General features: G+C 39.0%; 1 protein-coding gene across 1 annotated transcript; it reads right to left on the reverse strand.

Annotated features, from left to right (window-relative positions):
- Positions 1-722: 722 nt before the first annotated feature.
- Positions 723-9,656, reverse strand: adgre5a (adhesion G protein-coupled receptor E5a). Its single transcript, XM_078269752.1, has 19 exons — positions 9,280-9,656; positions 7,107-7,187; positions 6,690-6,833; positions 6,422-6,574; positions 6,150-6,296; positions 5,635-5,757; positions 5,428-5,471; positions 5,270-5,341; positions 4,855-5,008; positions 4,586-4,708; positions 4,278-4,468; positions 4,022-4,186; positions 3,636-3,839; positions 3,041-3,258; positions 2,886-2,946; positions 2,711-2,802; positions 2,355-2,523; positions 2,180-2,275; positions 723-1,722 (listed from the first exon to the last, which is right to left on the reverse strand). The coding sequence occupies exons 1-19, from the start codon at positions 9,308-9,310 to the stop codon at positions 1,681-1,683; spliced, it is 2,310 nt and encodes a 769-aa protein (XP_078125878.1). The 5' UTR covers positions 9,311-9,656; the 3' UTR covers positions 723-1,680.
- Positions 9,657-14,088: the final 4,432 nt, after the last annotated feature.

Genomic DNA, 14,088 nt, shown 5'->3' on the forward strand with positions numbered 1-14,088 from the left:
CCTAATTCTATTTCCTTCAAAACAGGAGATTTGAGTCTGTAATTCAACTGGTATCATGAAGATTATCACCCACTGTCAGTCACATAAACATACAACAAGCACAGAGACGGACATCAGAGGAGTTTGAAGAGGAGAGCATGATTAGTTGCCTCAAGGGTTTCTGGTGTAGCTTGTGAGATCCTGTTTGAAAGAACAAGATACTCTGATGCCATACTAAACATTTAAAAGATAATTATCAGGAGGTGAGTATAAACCAAAATATGCATCAGCAACTTGATAAAGTACCAAGGTTTGTAATGTTTAAAGAGGGGATACTAAGTTTGATCTTCACTGAAATATTATATAATAAAACATATTTTTAGGACTACTAAACTGACTTATTAGACCATCATGTATTCCACATAAACAGGAAGGAAGAGATGATACACTTGTATTTCCTCTGTATGTACAACTGTTTCTATCTTTAGTGTCACAAATGAAGTTGGAAATGAAGATAATATCATTGCCTTGGTTTGGCAATGGCTTTCCGTTATCTCTTTACAACACTCTTAACTTCACTCTTAGTTTGTTGATGTTGCTTTTTCTGCTAAATCTTGGCTCTGACATAAAGAAATTTGAAGATAAAGACGTATTTTTCCTTCAGATGTTCAAAACTAATTTATATATATATTTAAATAAAACAATTCAAGGCTTGGAAGACCTTCACACAGAACCTTTAAACATGAGGTACATCAGGATATTTATTTCATTTAAAGCTTGCAGGAGAAGCAAGAAAAATACAGAACAAAAGATAGGTATTTTGACCAAACATCAATCAAAAAGTCAAAATTGTGCATAAAACAGTACTAACATTTTTATAGACAATAATAAAAAAAAGTTATCTTTGAACATTCAAGTTTAAAACTAGATAAATAAAAAACTTTTAAACTATTTTGAAAAAATACATTTGACATGATACAGCATGCTGAATAAAGCAGGAATGTAGTTACCTATTGCCCAGCAATACATACAAACAAATTTAAATGTATTTCTTTTTCATAACTATCCTCCTTTTTGTTGATCATGTTTAGATAATATTAATTTAAATACGGTGGACAAATTATACAGAAAAAAAGTGCTTGCCTCAGAAAAGTCTTTCAGATTGTCGCTGGTTGAATAAAGTACCTGGATGACATGACAAGCCATGTTAGATGTACCTGATTAAACAGGTCTTCATAAAATGATCTATCACTTTGATATTTTGGTCCAAAATAAGAGTTTCATTTTTTACCGTTCAATAAATACTCAAATAAAATAAGTGTTGGCATGAAAGTAAAGCACACTATGTTCTTAAATCATGGGTCATCTTAACATCTTTACTCACATATCAAAACATTCCGTTTTTAAAAACAGAATAGTCTCTATTAGGGTAATACTATCAAATGTAATTTCTCATTTTGAAGGAAATCCTTAATTATTAATTATACTTATATTATTAAATTCTAACCACCAACAGTTCCATTTTAGCTTCAAATACAAAGACCAGCTCAATAACAAAAAAGTAAAGAAAATGTAAAGAAGGATACTATTTACAACATTTTGCATTTTCCACAAATAGCAGGGCAGTAGTTGGCCGAATGTCTGAGATTGCAGTCTTTAGGAAATAAATCAGACTTTGCGCCCATGTCACTGTTTACCTCCTCAGATGCGAGACTCTCCTGTGTCCTGGGTGCTCTTTGATGCCTGAGGACCACATAGGGGAGAGACAAGCCGATCAGTCACGACAGACAATGTCAGTAATCTTTCATTCTCAGGACAGGCTGTGCTCTGACACACTTCACATCTCCTATAATACCTAAATTATGGGTTTGCTTTCGGAAGGTTTCCAAATCAAACTTCCAGTGACTTAACTGCATTAAGTCTCTTAAGAAATCTAATTACAGATCAAATGTATGCTGTCTACATGCATACTAAATGTTTGATCTAATTTTACTGTGGCCTTGTCGGTGAGCAATTAAGGCATCTGTTATTTAACAATAAGTAAATGCAATTCTTTTCTAACCTCCTTTAGATAATATGTCTTTTTATGAAAAAAGACCTAGTGAATGTGAATGGCAAAATGATTGGATAATACAGTTTAACTTCATTGTCAGTCCACCTGAATCAGAGACACTGCGGTGACATCAAAATAACGGCTTACATGAGCTTTGCTCGTGTGCGAGGAACTGAAGTTTAAGTAGCTCTTCTTCCCAGGTGCACAGAATCTGGACAGGATGTTTCCATATTCTTCCCTCACCTGAAATCAGAATACAAATTGAGTTTTGACACCAGAAAAAGCAGCATAGCTTTTTATTTTTGAAAGGAGATTGACTGACCTGTTTAGAAAACAGACAGTGCATGACGAAGAGCATAATGCCCTGAAAGCTGCCAAAGATGGTGAACAGGTAAGATGAGATTATTGTGCTCTCATCAACCTGGAAGCAACCAAAGATCCACATGCTGCCCAATAAACACAGCTGAGCCACTGCAGTAATGGTGAACGCCCTGCAGGAGGCAACAAAGATACACACAGGTTAATCTGAGGCACTTTAACAAGAGCAGCTTACATTTTAGGGAAGAATATTTTGGATTAATGTCTCTTTAGTCAAATTATGCTCCCATTTTTACAAACATGCACACTTCGTATAGCATACGTGTGCCTGATTGTTGCAGGCAGCTTGTGCTGACTCACTTTATTTTCTGCAGATTGTCCAGGTCAGGGTTTAAACTTGAGAACTTCTGTGCCAACTTCCACACAGTGATGAGAAAGAAGAAAATGTTTACCTGAAAGGCAACGGATGATGAGGTTTTATCAATGTTTAAATTTTAGGGATATTTTTCAACTCAATAATTATTTTCTTACTCACAATGATGATGACACAGGCAGGGCCAAAGAAACTCCAAATGAATTCCAAGTTTAACCAACAACTGCAATGCACATTGAGAATTATGTCAACATAACCTGGGATTCAGGTATAAATATAAAAATAAAACAAGACCAGCATCAGTGTGGGGAACTTACTATCTTTCGGTGCCATATCCCTTGGCATTAGCTAAGGCAGATATAGCGACAATAACAGCTGGGACGCCATAGCCACCTGCCATCATGTAGAGGATTTTGAAGTTGGCGTTAAAGACCAGGATTACCATCCTGAAGAGTTGAAAGCCCTCCAGACACATCCAGCAAAATGCTGCCAGGAAGAAGAAATGCAGCAGCCCTGCTACCACTGCACAGCCAACCTAATGCAGTAGGGAGAGAGATGAAGATCTGAATGACAGCAGTGAAAAAAGGACAAAGGATGCTGAAAAATGGGGAGAAACAAATACGGAAAAAACTGAATTGTTGTTTGCCAAGTAAGTAACACTTACAAGGAATTTGCCTTGGTGGTTGGTGCGTACATAAACAAACATACTAAACATTATTATGAAATACACAATAAATACAGAATCAAATACATACAAAATAGCTGTTTAACATAAGAAAATAAAAGGCTGATTTTTTTAGTGCAGAATGTGCAAACATATATAGTATGTACAATGGGCAGGTGTATAGTCCAGGATGTAGGTTAATGCAAATCTATTCCTATCTATTCCCAAGCTGTTACAGAAGTATTTACCCGGCTCTCTGTACGAGAAATGCCTGCAAGGAAGATAACGGTGGCAATGAAGAGGCTGATGCAGAGGTGCAGGTGGATGGTGGTTCTTGGGCTTTTGATGGAGTGGATCAGCGAGAACGTCAGGATGCAGATGAACAGGCAAATTAGTGAAAGGGACAGACCCACTTGGGTGATCAAAGTCAACGCATACTTGTTGTTGTTGTCCTGTTGAAAGAAAGAGGGTGACATTACAGTACACACACACACACACACACACACACACACACACACACACACACACACACACACACACACACACAAACACACACTGAAGTTTCAACTAGAAACTTTGAACTATTCCGTCATGATTTGCTACGTATCATTATATATGTAACTTGAGTTTTAACCTTTATCTCATACAGCGCCATGAGCACAGCAAAGCTGCTCAGATGGTTGCAGGAACACACAGTGTATCCAGAGCTGGACTCCACCACACTGCAGCCACGAGCAGACCATGACCCTCCTTTCTCAGAGGAATCCCAGAACACACAGGTGTGGTTGGATTCATTTGACTGTGAAACAAAATAGAGATAATGACCGTTATAGAAGTAATATTTTCCTGCAGAGATAGATTATCATCCTTCATGGCAAACTAGATGCTACCTGTTTGAGGTGGTTGAAAGTCAATTTGACTGGCTCTTTGAGGTGGCTTGTGTTTCTGTTACTGGCAATGACAGTCACAACTTTAGAGTTGATCTTAAAGCTTTCGTTCGCTTGTGGTTTCATCCCACTAAAGAAGCCATCTGCAGAGTCTTCCAGGTTTGCATAGCTCAGCAAGGACACTGTTGTGAAGCCTTTTACAATAACAACAGGATAACATTGGATTAAGTGGACATTTATTACATTGCACCAGTTATCTACGTCCTAATGAAAGTGGTTACAAATGTGTTAATTACAAGCATGATCATTACCAGGGTAATAGGAGGGATCTCCAGCAGCTGTCTCCAACTGGATGTCCAGCCGAACTTGGTTAGATGATAAGTTCACAGCTCCCTGGGGTAAATCAGCCCCCTTATGTACCAGCAGGCGCATCTCTGGACCCAGATACAAAGATCACATTTGTATCAAAATACCTTGCTTGTCAATACTGTAGACGATTTCAACAAAAGAGAAATCTACCAACTGTTGAACAATATAGTGCATCTAAAAAAGTGTAAACCTCAACAATTTGTCTTTGTACCTGTGTAATTGGAAGATCTTGTTGTGCCGGGGGGCTTAATGAAAGGTCCTATGAACCCCAGAGTGTTCTCCACCATGTTCAGAAAGGTGGAGACTTTCCTAGTATCTTTGAAGGCTCCATGGGACAAGAGCCCATCGATCAAAGACAGCATTTTCTACAGCCACAGGAGAGGAGGGGGAGATGGAGCAACACCAGCATGTGCAGGGAGTAACAGGACAGAGTCAGACCGAGTCAGACTTTCAGGCTGCATAGCAGCTCAGGTCAAAATAAACAGTCTGCATAGTTGTGCACAGACATCTAAATACAATGTGACAGAGCTTGAAGGGGCAGAACTTCCTATTTCTGTGCTGGTTCTGAGGAACTGAAGGCTTTGCATAATCAAATTGCATTTCAATTTAATCATGTGCAGAAATACCTTTAATAGTTCCTCTCCATCCAGCTCTGTCGGATTCTCACTTTCTGTAAGGTCCAGACAGCTTTTTTTCAACTGCATCATGAAACAACAAATTAGGCCATAGACATGTTAAATATATGCTGAACTGTGATAAAACTGTTGTGCTGGTGTAGTGTTACCTCTTTCAGAATGCTCATATCTTTGAATACATCACAGTTTAACGCTGAGGAAAGAAAAGGTTTTGTTTCATTTAATGTGCTTGCTGATGACCATAGCATTCATATTATGACGATACCTATACTCGTGTTCTGTTTACATATATTTACTGAACAAACACCGGTTCAGTAATGGATGTTGGAAACATTTGAGTGCTAATGTGTTGTTACCAGTGCAGCGAGACCCATTGTTGCCATAGTTAGTAAACCCTGCGTGGCATGCACAGTAATGGCCGCTGGCTCCATGGTGGCAGGTTCCATTTCCACAGATTGTCTTATCAATCATACATATGTCTAAAATAAAAAATAAAAAATCAGGGAGTGGAAAATGGTATTGCATGTTTCAGTCAGTGTTAATGGAACAACAAACATCCTGGTCCACCAGAATGTTATATAATACATGTCCAAAATGGCACTTGATAGGTTTTTAAAAATAATGCACAGAAACATAAAGCAGAACCAAAACATGGGACAGATATTCACTAAATAAACACACAACCTTGAAAGTCCGAAGAAGTCAGAACTAAAATGAATTCTAAAGTAAACTTTCTTTTAATTCTGTTCCACTTTTGTGGGTCAATTTTCTTGAAAAACATACCCTACATCACTGAGACTCATTACTAGATAAAATAAATAGTACATAGTAAAATTAAAAGTATTTTGTAGCATCATGTCATTGTCCTCACCTTCACATTGCTCCTGATTGCCAGAGAAGTTTGATTTGCCTGATTTCAGTCCAAAGCCAGCATTACAGACACAGAGATAACTGCCTGGTGTGTTGACGCATGCTGCATTTTGACCACAAACCTTTTCCTCTTGACATTCATCAATATCTATATATGAAGGAAGACGCCGTTTAAGAATAGCTGAGAAAGGAATACATACAGTATGGTACATACCCTATGTATAACCTACCACAGTATTTTTTTTACAGTGAGGGTACCGACAAGCATCTTACCTTGACATGTAACATTGTTACCATAGTGAAATATTTTCAACCCAGTAGTGGAAATGAATCCATCATCACATGTGCAGTAATAATGTGGAATTGTATTAAGACATTTGGCGTTAAGTCCACAGATGCCTCTGTCCGCCGCACACTCATTGATATCTTAAGGCAAAAGATAATGACAGGACTTTTATATTTGAATGACGACTGCAGCAGTACAACTTTGAATCAGAGTCTCCGCCATGATGATTCAATATACAAGACTTACATGACTTACCTTTACATGTTAAAGATGTTGCAGCCCCTGATGATGTGAAACCGTCAAGACATTTGCAGTAGAAGCTGCCATTTGTGTTGTGACAGGTTGCATTCTTTCCACATGGCTCATCAGGATAGTCCTCCACATAACATTCATTATTATCTTAATTAAGGACATGAACATGAAAAAGATGCAATTAACACTCTTTTCATACCAAAAATAAAGTTATGTGGTAATACGTTTTGAATGCAATTGTTTATACATTATTTGATTTCACATGAGTTATCTAGCATACCATTTTATATATTTTCAGTTTCTAATTTCTAAATGCAAAGATGACTAATCTATGACAAACTGCCATAAAAACGCACAATGCCACCACATGCCTGTTTTTCAATGGTGGGTTATGTGTTAAAATAAGTTTGTTTTTCATACCAACGCAGGTTTGGTCCTCAAGACTATATCCTTCAAGGCATTCTGTTTCTGACAGGACCATGACGAGAGAGAGGTACAGAGCTGAAAAGCAAGCAGGCGACTGTCAGTCTACAAGTTCATCACGTTCTAAGCAATAATGCAACATCTGCTACACTGGCACCCATGCTTAATCTCTTAATCTACACTAATTTAAAAAAAACGTTCAAAGATATTTTAGTTTAGCTTCAGGGATATTAAATGATCAGTTTGATCACATAAATCTGTTGAAAAGATAAATTCCCTCATTCTCTACCCTCATTTCCTCAGATTGTTCCAACAGCATCTGCACCATTATTCTAAATGAACACATGGGTGTCTGGAGAACTCTGCTTCCTATGTATGAGGAAACATCAGCTGGCGTGGCACAAAAAAACATTAGGCTTTATCCTCACACTGTAAAAGTGAGAGTCAGTCTTTGTGGTCGCCTAAATGACACCAGATGGGTGTGACGTACAGGCTAATGGAAACAGGAAGAAAGAGTCCAGTTACTTTTTTCTTCCCATTATCAGTTTATGCAATTCATTCTATAATCATCATCAAAAGAAGCAGGTCATTCGTTGTTAATTAAAAAAGGGTCAGCTCATTCAAATCATAAAGATGCGTATTCCCAGTTATTAATAGTAATGTCTAGCCATGCAGATAGTTTTTGTATTATTTGTTGACGATATTTGCTGCTCAAGTGTTTGCAGCAGCACTAATACATTGGAGGTGAATGGACTTTTGTACTTTAAAAATCTCTCGCTGGGTGCTTGGGTAGCTCAGTTGGTAGAGTGTGCACCCACATATAGAGAGTTTACTCCTCGACACAGCGGCTGCGAGTTCAACTCCAACCTGCGGGCCTTTGCTATATGTCATTCCCCCTTTCATGTCTTCAGATCTCCTATAAAAGCCTAAAATGCCCAAAGAATACTCTATACCCTCTCTGTCAACAGTTTCACTAATCATTTGTTTTAACTTTGGAAGAAAATAGTTTCCCTTAAAACTTGTTGGATACCGTAGATATTGGGGGTAAGTAGGAAAGTACAGCATGTTTTTGGGGATTTGGCAGAACTGATCATTTAATTGCTAACTTAAGAAGATGAAAAACTAATTTACATAATGTAGAATTAACACCCTAAACTGTTTTCAGATTAAAAAAAATTGTGGGCAGCTGATATCATGATGTAGCCTAGAAGCCTAAACTTACATTCATATCTGGGGACAAGATAATATCAAAGGTTAAAAATGGCTTGCTAAGATTGCGATCAGGACATGATGTTAGTTGCTCGCAGAGGTTGATATTTCTCAGTGTTTCTTCCTGTGTGACAGTGGGTGCTATGAGACAACAAGTAACATGGGTGCTGTGCAATGAACTCATAGTGTATAAAGGCCACTTTAAAAGCAGAAGCGCAACAGAGGTCCTCTGTGCAGTGGGGCCAAGATAGTGAGTTGTTTTTAGAAAAGCTGCTGTGTTCAGCATCACTCTCCTTTTTTTCTTGTAATTGATTTGGGCTCTTTCCCCACACTCTCTCAGACTCTGACTGCTGCAGAGGCTCGCATTAAGAATTGTGACAGTTTGAGTTTCTCACTCTATAATTTCTGCCAGTGAGACATGCTGGCAGATTTGATCTCAGAGAGATGTTGTTAAACAAAGTTAAAAAAAACATCAAATTTAGAAATAAACATTATTATATAGAGTAAAATAGTTTTAATGTTGTCTGTTACAGTCTTTTACTGATTCATTTTTGTTGTGATCATGTGATTTTATTTTAAATTTCTCTGTTAAGCGCTTTGGTCAACGTTTAAAAAAAACAAAAAGTGCTCTATAAACACATTTGACTTGACTATTATTAGACAATTATTAACTTTGTTAACTCCATTTTGAATCTTGAATCCACTCCATGTATACATTTAATTTCAGTAATGTGTTAAATACTAAAAGTGTCAATATCTGTTTTTGTCTAAAATGTCATGGTAGATTATAACAAAAGACATACACTGATATAAATACCTATTCTGAAAAGTTTAATAAATAAAGTTAATAATAATAATTGCAGTTAGTTTCCCTCCTTGGAGCACAGAACATTTTCAAACTTTCTCAGCAGATGATTTTCCATCCAAACTACTGTGCAAATGCATGACAGATGTGACTCACCCAGTATGAGGAGTTTCCACCTGGCCGCCATGGTGAAGGGGGTAACCGATCTGGATGAGGAAAGTTAAAACAACCCAAACTAGGGAACTCTCCACATTCAGATGGCACAGTTCTTTCTCCTTCTCGTTCTTCTCTTTTTGTCTCCTCTCAAATTCTTTTTAAAAGTTTCCCCAAGGAACAGTAAAATGCATCCACTTGTCAGGTTAATGGATGTGGAAAAAGTAGCTTCAGTATATGCTGATACCTGCAAATAATATATATATAAAAAATCTGCCGGAATCAGTAGTCTCTCATCTCATACAATGACCTCTCCTCTGTCTACCTCTCCTTGTCTCTGTCTCTTTCTCCCCTTTGAATCGTCATCTGCTCTCACTAATGAGGTGACACGCTGAGATGACTAGTTTTCAGGGGAGGGGTTTTCTCAATCACGCCTCTGACACAGAGGTTTGTAGTATAAGTTTCGCTACAAGTTTCTGAAAAGTAACTCCTGCTCTTGTTGGGGTGGGCTGATGGGAAATGGCTAAGCCAGCTCACTCGACTCTATTTCATGACAGCAATGTGTTACGAAACAGTGTTTTTGCACAGGCAATTTCTTTCTCTCTTTCTGTGTTAGCTCCTCTCTCTGTATCCTTCCCCTCTGTTGGACTCTGTGGTTAGAGGGCAGACAGGGGGTCAAGAGGAGTTTATGAGGCTGGCCATTGTCCTGCTGGTGGGTAAATTCCCCATAAGCAGAGTTTTAGCACACAGCTCATGACTATGGCGATAGCATATATATAGCTTGTGCCTCTGAGTGCGTCAGTCTGGACAATGTAACAATGGTAACAATGTTAAGCTTAATTTTGAAAGAAGTGAAAAAAGAACAGTGAAGTATATACTGTATATATGAAATTCCCCATTCCCTGGAGGCAGACCTACTGCTCTTATTTTATTTTCATCAAAAGATAGAAATGTAGAGTTTTTTAACCAGACCTACATTACGCCAATGCGGTGAGACAAAGGGAGAACTTGCTTTTGTCAGGTTTGGGCTGCTATTAAATGAATGTCCATACTTTAAATATCTTTCAGTGCGGTGACCCATTTATTTCACGACGGTGCATGCTCACTACGTAGCACAGGTACATTTCAGTTGTCCATCATTTCAGGTAGGTTTCATTCTGCTTTCCAACTAAATCCTAATAAAACAATACCACTGACAAGCCATTAACACGGTGGAAAGCTGGATGCTTTCCCCTTTGCCACACACCTCTAGCTGATTACCTTTATGCTTTCCGGTGACAATGCTCCACCCAGTGATCAAATACAAAACTGCATATGCATTAATGTCACCAACAGGGTATATAAACAAAACAAAAAGCAAAGCTACATAATGGCTCCAACAGGGTAGAAGAAGTAAATGTAGGTCATAGATTACTGTTTACTTAAAAACAACACAAAATGCTGTGCAAACTACGAACCAAATTCTTTATCATAAACTCCAGAGAAGTAGCCTTGTGAGACCGTCCAGGGGCTCGTTTCAGGAAGGAGGTTTAACAAACTCTGAGTCTAACCCTGATGTCTGAGTTGATTTACCCTGAGATGGGAAACTCTGAGTTTTCGGTTCCAGAACAGCTGATATGAGTTGGTTCAATCAACTCCGAGTATGTTCACGCGCGTGCACCACCACAATAAAGAGGCAGTATGAATGGAGCTATGATACTACGATTCACCATAGTAACAACCACAAACAAACCGGTCGGCGGAAATACTCATGCGCACAAACAACGAGTTTGAACATGTATTTCGTTAACAACTGCAACAGAGAGAGAATTGGTGTGGGAGAAAATTGCTGCTCGAGTCAATGCATAAAGCATTAACAGTGTATTCATTTCATATTTAATCACAGTTAACTTATAACATAACTGATACAGACTGAATGAATGAATGAGAAAATGAGAGAGAAGAAACCTCGAGTTTCTCTCAGTCTCCTCCCTCTGACACTGTGTCAGAGGAACTCGAGGTTTCTTGAAGAAAACCTGCTCCCGACCAGGTTAGGTTCACAGGCTCAGTTACCATAGTAACTGACTCTGAGGTTAAGTTACCTCTCTTTCTGAAACGGAAAACCCAGAGTTTCCCTCATCTCAGGGTTAACAAACTCAGAGTTTTCACTAACCCTGCTTTCTGAAACGGGCCCCTGATCTCGCGAGCTCCAGTTTTCCACTCGCAGATCAGTCTGGCATCTTGAGACAGAGAAAATTTGGAGCCGTTCGCCAAACGACCGACCAATCAGAGTCGGTTTTGAGGCGGGTTTAGGTGTGACGCAACGAGAAGCAACTGTTCAGTCTAAACAACATGGCGGCTTCCACGGATGAGATGAGCGTAGCTAACGCGCAAGTTTTATCCGAATTAGAAAGTATTAGTAAAAAACGGCACTGGAGGCTTTTCTCGGAGGAAAAGATGTTTTTGCTCTTCTCCCGACTGGTTTCGGCAAGAGTTTGATATATCATTGATCTGACTGGTTGATTTGGCCCGTCTATCACCAACATAGGTGGTGATAGACAGATGGTTTATCCAATCAGCTAACCAGTATTTTCGCCCCTTCCCAAAACTTCTCCAACGGAAAGTTCCCAGATGGATATGCTGAGCAAATGCGAAGCAATCCATCTGGCGGAGTCAGGTTACCAGAGAAGTGTCTGTCAAATGAATGTACATGTATTGTCAGTAAGAGGAAATACAATTCTCAGAAAATAATGTTCTTTTCTTTATGACACATTTGTAATGTTCACTATGGCTGTGTCACAAGGTCCCTGCTGTGCAGACTTGTGTTTGTTGTACTGGCTTAAGCATTAAAAATCTGAGGAAATGCCGACATGCTGTAAGCATTTGTAAGAGCAACCTAATAGAAAAAAATAAACTGTTGCATTTTCAGCAACTGTTCTTGTTTCCAGCTCGCAGTAGCAAGGTCATTTTCAGGTCTGAACACTGTCCCAATGCTCATTGACAGGCAGGTTGATTATTGTGTTATTTTACACTCCTAAACAATTGGGTAGGCTTTGGGCTTTGTGAGCCTGAGAAAATGGAGGTGACAGACAGCCGGCCTTTAGGGACTATAGCAGTGTACAGCTGTGTTACAGAGCATGCTCACAGAGGGACCTTGAAATGTACTGACATTTGCATGACCTATACAAAAAAAAAAACCTGCCTGCAAATAGAAATGTGTTCCTCCAGTGACATAGTTATTCAAAGGCAGGGGCGCCGCCAGGAATTTTGGGCCCCATGACAAAAAATCAAATTGGGCCCCCTCTGCACAGCTGTTGTCACCACATGTCTAGGACCTAACTGTCCCATCAAAAGCTTTACATAACTCTAATTAAAGGCTTGCAACTGTCTTGCTTCTTGTAGTTCAATACTAGTACTAGCACAACATTTACTGCTGGTGATTTGTACATGCATGCAAGTCTAGTATGCAGTTCACTATTTGATGCAAGTTTAAAAGCAACCATAAAAAATGTGCTGAAGGCCATCTTTTACAGTCTCAATGTATTTTTATTGTAAAATTTGACAAAATGGAAAATTCTCTTAACAAAATTATTATTATTAATTAAAGACAGAGTAATCCCCACAGACTCCCTGCAATGATGTCATTGAACACAATGTTGCTCACCTTCTTCACTGGGACAGGGAGGGGCACAGTTAGGGGGAGACTGGGGTGCTGCTGACTCATCTGTTAAGTCTGCTAAAACGGGCAGGGACAATGATTTAATATGAATATCTTGCTAAACGTTTCCCTGCACTGATTAAATGGTGATTAAATGTAGGCTAACACTAGTCTGTAGCTAGCTAGCTTATTTCACTATGGACATTAAGCCAACAGGTTAATACCACTCACAGACTATAGGCTACCCACCTTTCTTGGTGAAAAACTGGGTTACAGTTTGACACCTTTTCCTTTGCCTTTCCTCTCTCTTTTTCTCTCTTTACTTTTTTGAAAACCAGATTTTAATTTAACGTTACTTGGCAACATTGTGGTCACTAGTAGTTCTGGCGCATCTACTGACTGCAACTAAACACCGTCACTGAGTGCACTACGGCTGGACCAAACCATTTCATGCAGATACAGGGGGGTGGTCGGTCAATATGGATGTTTACTTTTTGGTCAATGGGGATATTTAACTTTTACTGCCAAAAACAAGTAAAAACAAAGAGATCATTAATTGTATTATTATATTTGAAATATATATACTGAATGATGATGGTTTAATCATTTTTATATTAGTTTGACCCCTGTCAGTCATGGGCCCTTGGAATTGTCCTAACTTTTCCCCCCTATAGAGCTCAACAGTCCCGCCCCTCCTCTGAGAGACCTTGGGTTCGGGAAGTAAATTTCCCATTCATTTCTCCCATTGACGTCTGGAAAAATCCGTATATAAAGAGTTTTAGACCATGCCTTAGGCTAACCAGGTGGTACGTGACTCATAAGCACACAATGTATCATTTCGAGTAAAAAAACGACCAGAAAAATCCCCAAAAAGTCAAAGGTACAAGACTGTGTACATATCGTCACCTCAGAGCGAAGGAACTACTCATCCCATAAACCACCGCGCACCACTGAACAAGGGGCTCGGAGGGGGGTTCAAGGTGACGCAGAGGGGTCTGCGGGGGTACGCCCCGATTCGACGCAAAAGCATAAATCAGCCTTAACTTACAGCACATCATGTACTGTGTAAAGTAATGACACTGTTCTTTGATGACAGCTCGAGCCCACATCGCACACTGTGCAGTGCTGATGGGAATAGTAATACATAATCCAGGAGTGGAGTACAACAGATAAAA

The sequence above is a fragment of the Sander vitreus genome, chromosome 15 (assembly GCF_031162955.1).
Source record: "Sander vitreus isolate 19-12246 chromosome 15, sanVit1, whole genome shotgun sequence".
Classification (NCBI taxonomy): Eukaryota; Metazoa; Chordata; class Actinopteri; order Perciformes; family Percidae; genus Sander; species Sander vitreus.

Excerpts from the sequence above, each read along its gene's own strand:
- adgre5a (XM_078269752.1), bottom strand. The coding sequence starts at position 9,310 with ATGGCGGCCAGGTGGAAACTCCTCATACTGG. Across the intron at positions 6,575-6,689 it reads AACATCTTTAACATGTAAAG|ATATCAATGAGTGTGCGGCG; the intron begins GTAAGTCATGTA and ends TTTTGCCTTAAG. Across the intron at positions 4,709-4,854 it reads AAGATCTTCCAATTACACAG|AGATGCGCCTGCTGGTACAT; the intron begins GTACAAAGACAA and ends ATCTGGGTCCAG.